General features: G+C 40.2%; 1 protein-coding gene across 1 annotated transcript; it reads right to left on the bottom strand.

Moving 5' to 3' along the window:
- Positions 1-12,579: 12,579 nt before the first annotated feature.
- On the bottom strand, positions 12,580-13,191 carry ngfb (nerve growth factor b (beta polypeptide); the record flags this gene model as incomplete). Its single annotated transcript, XM_083892955.1, has 1 exon — positions 12,580-13,191. The coding sequence occupies one exon, from the start codon at positions 13,189-13,191 to the stop codon at positions 12,580-12,582; it is 612 nt and encodes a 203-aa protein (XP_083749081.1).
- Positions 13,192-17,534: the final 4,343 nt, after the last annotated feature.

The raw sequence follows: 17,534 nt of genomic DNA, 5'->3' as shown, positions 1-17,534 counted from the left end.
CTTTTCACCAGGGACCACGAACGGAGGAGGAAGTCCCTCGCGACAGAGGACAATGTTGATTACAGTGTGTAATATCACCATGTCTAAAAAGTCTGTTTATTTCACCTTCTATTCATATAATATTATATTATATAGTAATTATAATATGTACTATCTATATGTATTATATATATACTATTATACATTATCAGAGGTGGAAAAGTAATGAATTACATTTACTACATTTTTAAAATTGGGAATTTTGCCAGTGAATGAACAGATGAATGAATGATGAGGACAGGAAAAACAGTAAATTTGAGATTTGTGTCCCTTTTTGCACGACACAGGAAATAAATAACCCCAACCTTGTTAAAAAACTAACTTTTAAGCAAGTTACTTTTATTTACTTTAACTTGAGTACATTTTATTTTACTTGTACTTAAGTAAAAAAATAATAATATATATATATATATATATAATATATATATATAGTAGTACTTTTACCTAGTAGAATATTTCAATACTCTTTCCACGTCTGATAATAGTATACAACAATAACAGTGGGAATAGCCCTTTTCAGATGCTTTCTATTGGGGTCAATAAACTAGAAATTCAAGTAAAAACAAATAGTGCAAGACCAAAAACAGAACAAAGACACAGAAAGTCAAGTCAACAAGTGTAGAATATGCATCATCAAGCACAGACTATCATCAAATCTCAAAGACAAAATGAGAAAAAAAAAAAGAGGCAGAATACACATCATCAATCATACATTATGTTTTATGCCTCATTTATTTTAATTTGTTGTGATGACTTTATTGCAGCGGCAGCTGCTGTTATAAATTATGTCTAAGTTCACATTTTCATCTAATTTACTTTGACTCTGGTTAATTATCACTGTTAAGATTCAGCTCTAAGTTACTTGTACGTCTTATATTGCTTATATTGTATACACCTATAGATGATGATAATACAGTTATTATTGATGTATTAATCATACCTGAATCTCGTTGAACTACACTAACCTGTAGGAATTGCCAAACAAACAAATAAGCTGGAGTGGTTGATTGAAGATTCGGCAAATACATCCCTCAGTTTACTGTAATCACACTTTTTTTGTAAAGGTAAATCATGTGTATGATTAAACACAAAATTATAAAACACACAGTACATTCAGTTTAAAGTGCTGTTTATTTTGTTGAGGAGCTATTTTGTGCTGTTCATCAACACCTTGATCTGACACAGATGCTTTTAAACCTGCCTTACATTTCACTGATATTCATATTTATTTTGAAAACATGGGATGTTGTCTACAGTGTGCACATGATGATGCACTGTGACCTGGAGAGATGTCCCAGACTGATATGACTGAAGCGTAAACTCCACTCAAAGGACATGACCTCAGTGTCCTTAATGAAAGTGTCTTGCAATGTTTGTCAATCAAATGTAATAGAGTTGTGACAAAATGGCTTGTTTTTGTAAACGGATACTGTTTTTAAATGTATTCATTTTACATAACATCATGTGCGACAAAGAAAGGGATCAAATTCACATTTTTAAGAAACTGAAACTACACAATCTTTGACAATATGAATCCAGCACAGTAACAAAACACCAGCTAATTTTGTGTGAATACTGAGTCCAAACTATACCTATGTTTTATTATGCTTTCATATGTTTTTCAGTCACTAGCAACTCATTCCATATTTGTTATGTTATACTCATGACATTCCCGCATTTGTACAATTTATTTTTCCTATTATTTATACTACAGACTAACTTGTGTTGTCACCAGGGTATCGTTACTAGATAGAGTGTTGACATCACACAGTAAGCAGGGAATGCTACTCTTATTTTCTGTCAATTAATCCATTGATGGTTCCTGTTGTTTTAGATAGAATGACTTGGAAAATGGGCAAACTTTCAAACAGTACAGACAGGGAAGAATGTGTGTTTGCTTGCTTGACATAATATTAAAGTTTAAAGAACTTTGAACAGCAAATTATCATGAGCTGGACAACAAGGCAGCAGATGAACTTTAAATTGAGATTTCCTTGAGATTGGTTGCAGCGTACTTATGTCTACAACTGTTTGTTTATCAGTATTGCATATTATTGTCTCATAATACTATAATGTGATAAAGTGTTTTATAGTGTCGCCTTTCCACACCAACTTTCAGACCAGCTCCTGTGAATCACCAGAACTCCTCAGTGTCTTTGCTGTGGGCATGGGGTGGTGTTGGTGGTGGGGTTGGGGGGGGGGGGTCAGTTTGGGTTCACGCGCTCTCACAGTCGGGCTTCTTGTGTTTGAGCTGTGCCTTTGTTTGCCGCGCTGCTGTGGGAGGGAACAGCAGGCGACTCCCTGATCGGCTGCCAGAGAGGATCACGGGACACATCACATCACTGCAGATCTGCCCACTCCTGCTATTTTACTGTGGTCACATGACAACCGGGTGCGACACAGTCTAAGGATTGATTGATTAGTTGAAATATTAGATAAGATAGATAAGATAAGCCGAGCCAGATTGTCCTTATATTTATGGCTTGAGTATGTAAAAAAAAAAAAACAGTACATTCAGTTGCAGGGTTTATTTTACGGCTAATACGTAAACAGATAATAGTTGATTATTGTGTAGAATTCCGGGTCGCTTCCATGTAGCTCCAGTCAGTGGACAGCATCAATGTCAACCTGCTGTCAGTTTGGTCAACCAATCCTGTCCTGAATTCAGCGCTGATATTCCCCTGTTGCAAATATGCCCCAAACTGAAACCATATCCTCTCCAGATAATGAAGTCAAATTCCCATTACTTGTTTCCCAAGTCCCTCTCCTCACCCTCCCCCTGACTGCTGGATATGTAAATCTGGTGCAATAATGCAACCTGATCTCCATATGGTGCAGAATGACTCATCTTCATGATCAGAGGTGAGATATCAAACATGGTACCAAAAATAATATTTTACTCTTCAATATCTTCATGAGGTCAGGTCATTGTGGTAATCAAAGGTAATTAGTGCTCTCACATTGTCAAAGACTGGAATATAAATATGTGATGTGGCAGTGTACACTGGTGCTTATCTACTAACTATCTGACTATGCTTCAGTATCAGTATCATGTGTCAACAAGAGTCATGTGTTTGTTGTCTTGCCAAGAGGGAAAATCTCAATGAGACCTTTAAAACGAACAAACAAGCATTATGTGGCCGGGTGTCTAGAAATGTCTGTCTCCATCTAGTGGACAATAAGAAGACATGCCTATCTGACAAAAGGATGCAGCATAGCAGCAAAACAAATAAAAATATCCATCTCATAATATTTCCTATATGTATACATATATATATAGATATATAGATGGCACAGATTAGTTTTGTGTGCAATTGCTCCTCATCTCTTCACAGGAAAGGAGATGTTGGTGGAAGAGTTATAGCATCCCTTGGATCTTCAACCTTTCGCAGACTTCTTTACGCATTTTGAGTTCAGTCTTCCCCCAGGTTGACGAACAAAATGTTTCCCGTCTGACCCAAACAAATCAAAGTAGCTTTCAACACTCACAGTAAGGCCCATAAATATTGCGACATCGACACAATTCTCTTCTTTTTGGCTCTATACACCACTACAATGGATTTGAAATGAAACGAATAGGATGTACCTTAACTGCACACGTTCAGTTTTAATTTGAGGGTATTTACATCCAAATCAAGTGAACAGTGTAGGAATGTCAACACTTTCCTCCTGTGCCTCCCACTTTTTAGGGGACCAAAAGTAATGGGTGACCTCATTATGACCAAGCAGGCCCAACAGGATTAACATTTACTGAACAATAGTAAAACATACAAAACAAACACAATTTTAAATATATTTATTACTATTACCTTCAAGCAAAATGAGAATATTTCAAATATGAACAAACTGGTGAGTGATTTCTGACATATATTACAACATATTAGTGCTGAACCACTGAGAAGTGAGAGGAGGGGTTGGTTGGTGCTCTCAGGTCTTGATTTGCCCAGCATCTACCGCAGTGCATTATGGGACTTGTAGTATGACTGGGATGTGTGCTACTTGCCACCGGGCCATTCACATGAGACTAGACAAACGTTTTGTTGGCCACTGGCCTTGAGTTTGTCATGTCTGAAGTGAGCTATCCCTCTCAGTTGACAGGAGCATGAGCTCGGATTCAAAGGTTAAATAAATACATGGATTTTTGCACCTGTCAGTCAGAACTAAGGAGTCTTCTTCAAACTTTTACAAGCTAGTCCAGTCGCCTACGGCTAACTACTGAAGGAAAACAAGCCTCTGGAAACGTGAACAAAACCTGTAAGTTACTTTATTTACTAACTACTTCCTCTTCCTTCATTCGATATTATTCCGGGTTAATTTGGTTTATTTATATAGTTTAATCCTCCGCGGCCGTCAGTGTGTGACGCACTTGCCAGTACGACATTTACATTACTTCACTTCTGTGACGTCAGTGGGCTGCGACAACGCGTGACCCCCCCCTGTGTTTTCGTTCCCTTTGATCTTAAAATGTGATGTCATGTTTACCTCAACAGTGTGTGTGTCAATATGATGGAGGCCACCTGTACCTCATATAACACCAGCTATCTTCATAAACCACCCTGAGGAGCAGCCAATTTCAGGGGGGAGAAGTGACAGCACATCCCATGTTCTACTCAAGGATGAGAGACTTATCTACATAAGACACACTGTAAGAGTATGGTTTTATATATTTAAGCATTCTTTGGGTTATATGCATATTAATTCAATGTTTGACAAACTGTAAGATAGTAAATCCGGACATGGCTATACACAGCTCTACAGTACAAAGACCAAACACATCCTATAGATGTATTAGATTAAATTAGTTAGCTTAGTTTAATAGGTCTTTCTGTCATTCCTGCATAATTTGGAATTTTAAGCACTTAAAGTCTGTGTGAAGCAAATGTAGAGTTTCTCCTCTTCTCATATTTCATATGATAGAAAGAAAGTGGCGGAGAACATGTGAACACAATGTTGTGGAGTAATGATTTAAGGAGTAAAGACTGAAAACATTTTCTGTTCAGAACTTTTTTAGTCTTGATGACACGGCCACAGTTTGCATATACCTTCTCAAACTTGGCGAATTTTATCAGTGATTTACCACTGACTCTTCCTAAAAGCTTTGAGTATAGTATGTTGTGAACAAGTGTTTTGATACCGCTGCATTTACGTAAATGTTCTGAACAAACGCTTGGCAAACAGCGATGTTCAGCTGCTATGGTTCTACACACTTTAGTGGGGACCATATCACCATTTCAGATCAGAGAATGTTTCTGAATTTAACATGGTTTGAAACCTACATTTTTAGGTTTCAAAGATCACCTTGAAAACTTTGATTAAACTTTTCAAGGTGATCCCACATTTTTGTCAGAAGGAAAGTCCTCTGATTTTTTTTCTTCTGAAAACTCACCAAACTTGGTGTGCACATCTGGACCAGCAATCTGACCTGATCCTGATTTTCGCAGGAATTATAGTTTTAAAGACACATTTTCACATTTTGTGTTCCCACTAGCCACGCAGCAGACGTCCGCTCAGACGGACGCCACTCTCACTTTCCTTTTATCTGTTTGCAGGTTACCGTGGTAACCATGGCAGAGGCCAAAAGTGTGTTCGCAGGTATAGCACACAGCAGGCTTCTGCCTCATATCTATTCTTTTAAGGGCCTTTCGGTCCACGATGATAACCTGCAAAGCCAGTCATTGCGCCACCCACTGGCAACAGGAAATACCTTCAGTAACGAACATGGTTTCATTTACATGAGGCTTTGAGGGTGCCATGCATTTGTTATGCGCATAGATTGTTATTATTGGGGCCACGCAATGACCATTGTGGTCACTTCACACCCTGACATGCATGGGGCCTGTTCAGTACTGCTTACAGCCCTAGTTGGGTTTATATTTAATCAGTATTGGCATACATGTGAATTTTCACTGATACTATCATGATATTGAATTCTCAATCTTCATTAGGCTATGTTGTGAAAGTTTGTTGTATACATTTTGACCATCTCTTATGTCAGCTGGAAGGTTTTATTTAAAAATTTTTTTTATTTAAGGCATGTGTGATTATGCTTGGAAATAGTCATGAGTCACAAACGGTAGAGCTATTAAACAGGTGCTTTTGTTTTTGTTTATAGCCATGTTGCGAAGAAGCTCCCGACTGCAAGCCTCAGGTTACTATGACACAGATGGTAAACCAGTAATTTCTTATAAGGAAATCCTGAAGAGGTAAGCAGACGCACATTTGTGTATTTTGTACAATACGTGGTGTGATCAACACAAGTCACCGATTTGAACACATTGAAAGGTTTCATTCTTCTCTTCTTTTTCTTCTTCAATACATCAGAGTTTTCAAAAGGCGTATATTTTTTCGCCGCAGAGACAACATCAGTTACAGTAATGGAGCCATGCAAGGCTACTACATGAGTGTCCCCTTTCAATCCAGACCAAAGATTTTCTTTTATGCCCTCTTGGGTCTCTTGTGTTGTGGTAAGTGGATCTGAAATACAGAAAGTTTGTTTGTGTTGCAGTCTGTCTCATTAGCATAACTCAAAAATGAATGAAGGATTTGGATGGCATTTTATGGGGATGTACTGTAGGTTATAGACCAACAAGAAATAATGAGAGTTTGATAGTGAATGTATGAATCACCACTGATTGTAGTGACATTGTGTGGAGTGAGTGGCCTTTGCCTTATGGTTTGTGCTTTCTGAAGTTCCAAACTTGTCTCTTTCCACTCGCCAGGATTACCTTTCCTTCTTCATACTTTGACTGGCATCCATCTGAATCCAATACCCTCAAAACTGCCATTCCTCATTTCTACTCCAACCAACAGCTCTACAGATCCAAATTCATTGGATTCCTCTATCGTTGAGATAAATGTATGACCCACAAAAACCGCTTGACTTTCTAAACTAAACTAAACCGAATGCTGCCACAACACCACATTAAACAAATCTCCTCTCCCTTACAGAATTCACCTACACAATGCAAACACATGTGGCAGCAAAAAGAGTTGCAGGATGAGCTGCTGAGGTTGAAAAAGAAAATAATGATCCTTTTCCCAGAAGCAGACTCACTGCCCAACTTTGCTCTAGAGACGCTTGGTGAGTTATCTCATTCATCTTTATTATATCCATCAAACATCAACTCTTTAGATTCAAAACAGCTCGATAACTTGCTGTGTGTCTCTGTGGGTGCAGGAGCAAGAGTTGTACATTCTTGGACGTCAAAATCCTACCAGACATCTGAGCCATATTTGACGATTCTTGGAATACCTATATGGCGATCACCTGTGAGCGCGAGTGTTGTGATTCAGGTCAGTACAAACACAAATCACATATGGCTCTTTTCCACTATGGTACCAGCTCACCTTGACTTGTCTCTCCGCGGTTTAGGTTGGTTTTCCACGATTGAAACTGCAGTTTTACACAACACACACAAACAAGTGACTAGTGACTTGTAAAGCAGTTGTTTTCAGGGTAACAGAATCATTAGAATCAGTTAATTAAAACTATTTGTTCAGTACTTCCTCCATGACCGGAGCACAGATCAGCAGTGTTGTCGCTAAATACACCATACTCCTTTGTTAAATATTGAGTTTTAGACATTTCCCTGGTAATTGTTGGAGGTTAAACCACGTTTTTAGGATTGTTAAGTAACTGAATTATGGTTCGGCATTATTTGGCTTGATTCTTGTCGGACGTCTCTTCCTGTGACGGCAATCTGACCAGTCAGTGGCCAGTCTGGCAACGTCACACATAGTATCACCTCAGCTTGCTTTGAACTTCGCCAGAGCAGGTGCTAAAAAAGTAGTAGTTCATGCAGCCGTATGCTAGTGGAAATGCAACTTAACCGTGCTGTGCCAGGGCGAGACGGTGTTTTTACATTTTATGTGATTGGAGGTTGGTCTTATATATTAGCAAGCTATCAAGTATATATGTAGTATGTATATGTACACTTTAACCTGTAGAAACTGATTTTAACCTCTAGACATTGTTATTTTAAACCTGCATACATGTTTCCCTTATATATTCCCTGTATATGATAGAAAATAGTGACTGAGGCGTATCTAACTATCATACTAGTTAGCATAACTCCTCTGACAATATTAAGGTATAAAATCCCTCAGCATGCTTTATCTGCAGTTTACCTGTTCACTCGTGAGTAAGTGTACCTGCTCACATGAGATATCTTTTTCCTCAGGATGCAAAAACACACAGAAAAGCTCTCACACTTTATTTAAAATGTATAAAGATGAGGAATTTAAGTACATAAAAAGAACAGACTCCTGCTGGTCGAGAATGAGCAAACGAGAGGGCAAGACTGTTGCTAAACCAGCGACCAACAGCGTCGTTAAACTGTGACCAAAATGGGGCAAGTGTTGCTTCTCGTCTTTTTTATTTTTTCACTTTTTTTCTTTTGTCTTTCCTCAGGGACACTCTCCTCTGCTTCCAGGTCGCTGCTGGCCCTTTTCAGGTGCTCAGGGACGTTTAGTCATTGCACTCCCGTACACAATCACCGTCAGCCATGTGACACTGGGTCACATTTTACAAAACATATCCCCAAGCAGTACCATTAATGCAGCACCAAAGGTGTTTTCCATCTATGTAAGTTTGTGAAGTTTATCGGTGTTTCGCAGCAGACATGTTACCACTTAATATAAACAAGCGTTTCATACATAGAGAACTGCAAAGTGTTCAACTCATGGTCTCTTTCTTCCGCCAATCCTTTAAGGGAATGGCATATTTGGGCAGTGACGAATTCCAACTGGGAACCTTTCTTTACGACCAGGATGGAGATCCAGTTCAAACTTTCAAAATATCAGTGAGTGTCACACGATGTAATTTAATCTATGTTGATGCATTTTGTGTTTGTTTCACGTTCAAGCTAGGTATATCACCAGTTATAGTTTACCTTTTCTTGAATTTTTTTCACCCCAGGACAACAAAAATGGAGCCTTCAACTATGTAAGGCTTCAAATTGAGAGCAACTGGGGCCATCCTGACTACACCTGTCTGTACAACTTCAGGGTTCATGGAAGGTGGACAAATAAAAACACACAGGAAGGAGATGCAAAATTAAAATCTCCAAATTCATACATATGTGGAAGATGATGATGATGATGGGGTATTTGTGAACAATCGGATTCTTTTCAACGGCTCTTGGCCACAGGAGCCGTTCTCCCCATGTAACTAAACCATCCCAGTTCCTTTTTTTCCTTCTTTCTTTTTTTAAATTTGATGACAACTCTTCATAGTAGTAACAGCAATTGCTCCCTGAACTAGAGGCAGATAGTTTCAACAAACCTTTTATAATGAGCATGAAAACTCCACAGCTCAACAGTGAGTGAGCCACAGCATAAATGTTAAAATGAAAATAAAAAAAATGAGTCAGTGCACTTCACAAAGTATGTAGTAAATGAAAACGTACTTTAAAAAAATGTCCCGATGGATAGTTCCATTCTGTTAGAATCACTTTCACTAGTTTCTCCTCTACATCCAGCACCATCCAGCCACTGCTATCGGGTGAGAAGCTCCAGTCTGTGGGTGTCACCATGTCCACCATCTCCTGGATTGCTCACAGGGATAATACATTTTGTCTGATTGGGCACATGGAGGTGACCTGTTCACTCTTTACACCACTGGCTTTCAGTACATGTGTGCTTCTCGCAGATGTTTTCTGAAGGCTCAGCAGTGGTTGATTGTACAAGAAATTGGTGCGAAGAGAAGTGTGGAGTGGTGGAGGATGATTTTTTAAGAGTAAGGAGACGTCATAGTTTGACCTTGTACAGTATAATTTTGGTAAGTTGTCTTATTACACCCTTATGCTATTATTAGCAGCTTTGTTTTTATTCTTGCTCATTTTGAGATATAGTCGACGTTTGCCAACTTTCAACCACTAGAGGTCAGTGTTGCACTAATGTTTTTGCCAGTGCAGTGACCACTTTGTTTGAGGCGAACACAGTCAGTAGTAAACTAATACAGTTACATTCATAATTATGGAATTTATCTATATACAAATAATAGATCACCTCTAGTTTTCTAGAAATATAATTTCCGCAGCCGTCCACAATCCTACGTTACACATTTAAAATGTCAGTTGTGATGCATAACTGGGCTACAAGCCTAAATAATTGCACCTTATACCAAACATCTGCCTTTAGTATAATCCGTAGAGCACTCATGATGCTGAAATGTCACTTTCAAATCAAAGAAACGATGAACTCTGATGTTATCAGTCAGAGCTGGAGTGATGAATCACAGACAAACCTTTTTATGTGTATGCCTTTCCCCCTTTTGCTTCATATCGTCTGTAGAATGAAGAGCAGGAGGAAAACACAAAGAAATGCCAAAACACCAAATTACTGATGGTTAACTGAAGCCATGTGGGTTTTCTCTTCATTTTTTTCATTGAGGCCAGAAGAACACAATTCCTCCTCATGTTAAGACTTGGGGCGGGGGGGCTTGGTTTTCATACAACAAACTTCATGAGGCATACAGTGCATGTATGGGAGTGTTTAATAAATAACAATGTCAAAAACAACATTTTAATAAAAGGTTTTGCTTATATCAGACCTGGGTCAAATTATATTTCCAAACATGGGTTGCAGACTTAAAGAGTGCCTGGATTCGCTTAAGGAAAATATTACTGGTGGCAGAAAAATACTATAATTATCCTGATTGTATTGATGTGCTAGCATAGTTAGGGGCTCTTGCTCTGTGACAACTTATGTGGTTTCTATCTTCAGAACGCTCTGATCTCTCAAACCCAACACTGCTTTCCCTGGAGCTGCAGCTTAAACTGAAGCCATGGTTCAGCCTGACGTGGCTCAGCTGCTACGTCCTGATGTTATTATCAAAACACCACTAGAGGTCATTGTATGTGAGGCTTAAAATTGCTGTGGTTGAATTACCTTAGTTAAAATGTGTGTGGAATAGCTCTATATTCTTACAGCTGGCACTGTTCTAGAGTGTTTGGTTAGTGCACTGGAGATCGACCACAGGAGCTGTATGTGTGAACGCAAATGTCTGCAAAAGTCACTCTCTGTCATTTCTCCTAATGGTCGAGTGACGCCATGTTCCTCCTGCTGTTGTGAATGCTTCAGACCCAGACTATCCCACTGTGGTCATCATATAGTGTGTGAATTGCAAATACATTTCATATTTGAAAATGACTTTTTTGTAGTCTGCATGTACATCTGGCAGAAACTTCTCTGACCACACTTGGTTAAATCAGGAGCTGGAACTCTGCAAAGAGGTGGTCCTCTGCTCGTGTGGTTGTCTGTTTGTCACATTAACAGAACTAGTGCAGTACGTAGTACCCATTCCTTTGCATTTCTTATCCAAACAATGCCAGAGTCACCCTCAGTAAGTCATCTGTTCAGTTTAAAAGCCTGTAAAAGCAACACATGGGACAGCTATGTGATTAATAGACGGATGTTCCTTGCATTTATAGATGACTTAATCAGAAATGAATCCTTTCAACCTGGTAATGTGAACACAGCCTAAATGCAAAGGTGCAAGTAGACGTGAATTTTGCATCACTCGCACTGAGCAACATGAATCAAGCAATGATGCAAAGTTTGCTTTATTTGCTTCACTTGCTTGACTTGAAATATTTGGATGCAAATGTAAAACATTTGCATGGGGCAATGTTGGGGAAGGCCAGTCGGCACTGATCGGACATAATCAGTGGAAAGACCTACTGCGCAATACCTCCTTTACAAGTAAACACAAATGATTCTCCAGCAAAACTTTAAATTTTTTACCCCCTTTTTGTAGATGCATTGCAAACAAGTCATTGAAAAAAATCTACTTTCATCATGATGTGTTTGCAATGGGAACGGCACATCAAAGATTTGCTTGAAAGGGCTGATGTTAATTTTGAGTCAAATTCAACTTATAATCTACAGCTAAAATAATACGAGACTCCCAACATCCCTGCAATTTGTTGTAAATTGACAAACTGCTACAAACCAACTGCAGATACTATTTGACCCAGGTCTGGTGTATATACAGTACATGCAGTCCTGATACAAATAGCAATAATTTACTGTGTGCAGAGTGAGAAGTCTTTGGTGATAAGTTATGCAGAGGTCACAGCTACCTGCACGGGTATGTCTGTGTAGCTGCTTTCGGACACGCACTGAAGTTTGGACATTTCCCTAAGATTTTTCTGCAGGGGCTGTATGTGGGTCCACAGATGTCCACAGATAATGCTTTGGAATTTTTCCAGAACGTTTCCTGCCAGCCCTCGAGTCACATTTCTGGAGAACATCCAAGTGAGTCGATGAGGGAATAAAACAGGAAAATCTCTGGAAAAATCACAGTGAGTGAGTGAGTGGGTGAGTGTCTCGCCTCCAGCGTGTTCAACCTAGGCTCCAACCTTTTTTGCTTGAACGTTACAGAAATTCTGCTGCCGTTGTGAACAGTGTGACCCAAACAATCTCCTGGTGCATTCTTCATATGTGCACACCAAACTCTGGAAAATATCCAAACCCAATTCTACTGACATTTGAGATAGTGTGTGAGGCTGTTTTTTGCGAGACATGTGTTTAACGTCTTCACTGCCGCCATGACTTGCGGCTGAGGACACACACGCAGGCCACGTTAATGCGTATGAGCCTCCACGCCACCAGATTTTTGAATGTAGTCAACGCTCGTACAAAAGTGTGCGAGTTGGTGCAGTAGGAGTTCCAGTGTCGCGCATCGATCCCCAAACAGCCCGAGCTGCCCGAACGAGTGCTGTGACACGTCGTCTCGAAGAAGTACTGCTTCTTGTTGACATTGTTGATGTTCACATTCGGAAGGACCGTCACCTCGTTGCCTGAGATGTCCGTGGCCTTGGTTTTGTTGCCAACCCAGACGCTGATGCTTTCACAGACGGAGTACACCCCACGGTGCTGAGGCTGTCCTGCCCGTCTGCGGCTCCTTCTACTGGCACCGTGCGACGCTGCAGGCTCGGCATCGGGGGGCTGAGCACTGAACAGCACCCTGGGTGAGAGGTAGTGGCGCTTTGTGAAAAGTTTGGGGTCCACTGTGGGGATGGAGTTAATGTTGTCACCTGGATCCTGCTGCTGCTGCTGTGCCGTCGTAGCGGTACACAAGTCTCCTCTGATGGAGGCCACAGCCTGGGCACTGAAGAAGAGGAACAGGACCAGCATGGACGACCTCATGGGCACACAACCTGAAAAGCATCAACAGACACAGAACAAAAATCTTATTAGAGCCCAGCATTGACCTCTAATGTTTCTATAACTGGTTATGTACTGAGATATCATCACCTTTTAAAGGTCACATAGAGTGGTCCTGTTGCACATATATGTTAGTTATGGAGGTCTACTTACTCTACTCTACATACATTAACTTGTTTTTATGGTCAAAAACCTCCTAGTTGCTGTAAACGAGCCGATTTCTGACGCTGTTTCCCAGCCGCGAGATTTGAGACTCAACTCTCTCACCCAGAAGACAGAGTCTTGTGATTGGCCAGTACCCGGAAGTACACCCGTTCTCAGAAGCGCCCCCTTCTGGAACGGTGGATGCACTGCTACTCATTATCAAAACATTGTTTTAACAATGTTTAAAAATAGCTTCTTCACGACTCCCAGCCGCAGTCCCTTTAAGACTTTGACCCAGAGTCAGAAGACACTGTCGCTCGTGAAACACCTCTACAACGGACGTTATTCTTCTTCTGTGGTTCAATGTACGCAACCGGATGTGCCCGGACTAGTGCCCGGAACAGGACGATCTGCTGTAACCGGACCGGGTTTTTTCAGAGATCTCGCTGAGCCCAAGATTACAATAAAACACAGCGTTCTCAGCAGTGGCTGAACTGTTTGTTTAGAACCTTCAGGGCTTCTTAAACAAGGTAATGACGCAGATACACACTAAAAAACAGGGTTAATTGGAACTTCCGGTCTAGGTCCGCTTTAAGTGATTTTGTGAACATTAGCTCCACACCTGATAAATGGGTCATCATCAAGCTTTTGCAGTGCTTGCTGATGAGCTGCCATTAGAATCAGGTGTGTCTAAAATGTGCAGGACCAGGAAAGAGAAACAGGAGGATGCCCTCTCTTTCAACACAAGGTGATGTAGCTCAGGCTGTTGTTTTTGTGGCTGATTAAGACAATCAGATTCTGGAGAAAATTGTTTCACTGGAGGGATTTTGTTTGTTTAATTTCGTGGAACTGCCAGAGATTAAATCATCTTTGCGTGAAAAACCCTGAGCAATATTTTTTTTTTTTGCAAACATCTAAACAAAACCAAGCAGCAACGGCCGCGGCATTGTTCGAATGGTAAATGGATCACTACGTTAGCAAACCAACCCAAAAATGACATTCCCACACACAAAAAAAACCTGCATACTCAATTCCGTTTGGACAATTTGTTGTGAACTGTTGTGGGTTGTTGTTGCTGTGTTATGCCGTGAGTTTACGGAGAGGCTGCCATGAAACTAAAACCACGATCTTACCGCATGATCATAACCAGGTGCGTTTGTAAATCTAACTGCAGTTCACTCATAGAGCATCAAAAATAAATGACATTACTAACCAGGACATAGTTAGTGTCTTCTTCACTTCTAAAACCACTGGACAAGAGACTTGTTAATACATACTTGTGTGGGAATATATGTTTTAAAGGAGAAGATTGAGTTGTTATTTAGCAACAGTAGCAGCATGAGGGAGAGGTTCATTCCAATGGTTTAACTCTATCTTTGGTCTATAATGGCTCCTTGGGGAAATAATCTGCTAGAAGACTGAACCAAAACAGAAATTTTCTGGATGAGAAAGAAAAAATGAGTATTAAACTTAAAGCTACGCAGGGGTTCTTCCATTTCAACGACCCCTTTCACACATTAATAAATGATCGAGCGTTAAAGGTGCTTTTTTTGTAAGTCTTCCAAATGTGGTTTCTTGCCAGGAGTGGGTGGTGGAGACAATGATGTGCCAAGAGCTTTAGTGATTTATCATATTGTGAATTTGTCAATTCACAGAGGGAACAGTGAACTGCAGAATTATGAAGGATAAAGGAATTCCTCAGTATGAGATCAGGAACATCACCTCACCAAATAGTTTTTCTCGGGTTTCATCAAAGATTTCTTCTTTTACTCTTTGGTTGTTATTTCTTATGCTCTGTGCACAGGATATTGCATTTTGAAATAACATTAAACATTAAAACCCTCTTGCTTCCAAAGATATCTCGGATTTGATCTAAATGCTGCAAAGCTTAGTTTAGTATAATCTTCCAACATTATTTACAGACAGGAAACATTATCCATGATTTTATCTGTTCCAAACACGAGGAACAAATAAATTCAATATATGAACAGTTCCCTGGAAACAGAGCAGATTTCCCATTCTGGACGAGGAAAGGAGATCCGTGGAACGATTATCCACAGGAATAAAACTAACATCCCACCAGAAACCATTTTCTTTTCATCACTTTGCTCTCTGCTCTGCACTGTATTTACCACAGTACAACGGGAATCGAAGGCATGTTTACACCTGCGATGGTGCTGCTATAGCAGGCTCTGTCAGGAAGGTTTATGACATGCTATGTTTGCCTCAGGTGTGAGGGCGAGTGCTACTGGAATCAAACTGTTGGCACAACAAATCAAAAGAAAAGCATAGGCTGTACAAAAGTACATAATGTGCCATGATTATACTAATAAGAAATCCCTTTGAGGTTTGGCCAATGTGGCTGAGTGTCTCTCTCACCAATCATCACTTGCTTCAGTCTTACTGTGTGTGTGGTATTAGTTTGGACATTAAAACTAAACATTACTGCATTTTTTTTCACTGTTAAACAGATTGGATGTCTGTAGAAGGGCCTGCAGCAAATGCATCTTATTTTTGACTTAGTCTGCCAATTTGTGGAATTGCCATGGGTAACACATAAAAGTTTGCTTTACATCAGGAAGCAGAGGGAGGAGAAGGAACCTGAAACGCTTGAAGTCAAGTGTGAGGCTGATGAGAAGGAGAGCGAGGCATATCCCTGGTGGAAAGCTTTAAAATAAAACAGGTTCATGACGCATGAACAAAATCCCTGATCACTGTGAGACACTGTGGATGAAGATAATCAGCAACGCTGATGGTTGGTTTATCTATCTATCTATCTATCTATCTATCTATCTATCTATCTATCTATCTATCTATCTATCTATCTATCTATCTATCTATCTATCTATCTATCTATCTATCTATCTATCTATCTATCTATCTATCTATCTATCTATCTATCTATCTATCTATCTATCTATCTATCTATCTATCCAGTCCCGGCGGCATGGGCGGGCATTGGGGGGCCGTGCCCGCCCACAGAGTCAGCCGTGCCCCCCCTGGGCTTTTTATACAGTCTATGGCTGGGAGCTGTTTATTTTATTTGGGTTTTGTTTTTTACATCGGAGTGGCCAGCTCTCTATTATTTCTATCTTGGTTTATCGATCATACAACTCAACCAATCCAACCAACGAACGAAAGCAACATGCTGGCCAATCACAGGTGGTGGGGGCGGGTCACAGATGAGATGGTACGCTGTTAGCACTTGACGTTTATGGTCGCTAGTTACTAGCAGCGCCATTCACTTCTACTGGAAGCCGAAGCACTGAAGTAAAGAGTAACACTGGCGTAAACATTCATCAGGGGGTGCCACAAGTCTTCGTTTCGCTCGCAGCATTGTCCGTTATTTTAGCTACAGGGCAATGCCCGTTTACGTGCCTCCCGATTGTTAAAATTAGTTTTTCGTGCCGTGGCACCGAAGTCCATGCACTGTTCACGTTAGCTCCGTTAGCTCCTTGTGTCGCTTAGCGCGCCTACAGTGGAAGTGAAGCGGTCTGTTTATTAAAGGAAAAGAGCAGCGCTACAAATAACCAGCGTACCTGTGTAACTGCGTATGCGTGCCTCTGTTTTTAAAGTTTAGCGTTACTTTAGAGACTCATTTTAACAATCGGGAGCACTTAAACATGACGTCACACGCATCTTTTTCCGGTCAGTTGCCATGGAAACGTGTCATGCGCCGTATAGTGCCCAGCGCCCCAAAATATTTTTTTTTAACAATTAATACAAACTTTGTGATTTGTTAGCTTCTTAAATGTGAATATTGTCTGGTTTCTTTGCTCCATTTGACAAAAAAATCCTTAAAACTAGGTTCCAGGTGAGCCTACTCACAAACTTTAGGTTAAGTGTAGGCAGAAGGGTAACACTGCTTTGTGCTGCTCCTTGTGCTCCCCAGCTGCTGTAGCTACTTCTTCCAGTATGAATGTTTACTTCAGTGTTCAGGTTGACATCCGTGCTTCTTTTTCCAGTAGTGAAGCTGCTGTATGGTGCTATCTTCTTGAATACATGCTTTATTTGATAAATGTACACAGCACGACACACTTTTTTTTGTAGATTTTGTGATGAACTGCCCCTTTTTAGTAAGAGCAAAATTATTTCTCCACACTGTAGGAGTGGTCACAGAGCCATATTGTTCACCCTGAAGCAAATAAATAAATAAAATAGGCTATAAAAAACCTATAAAA

The sequence above is a fragment of the Microchirus variegatus genome (assembly GCF_963457635.1).
Source record: "Microchirus variegatus genome assembly, chromosome: 7".
In the NCBI taxonomy this organism is placed as follows: Eukaryota; Metazoa; Chordata; class Actinopteri; order Pleuronectiformes; family Soleidae; genus Microchirus; species Microchirus variegatus.
The sequence above is the reverse complement of the archived record's forward strand: the minus strand, read 5'-3'. Positions and strand labels throughout refer to the sequence as shown.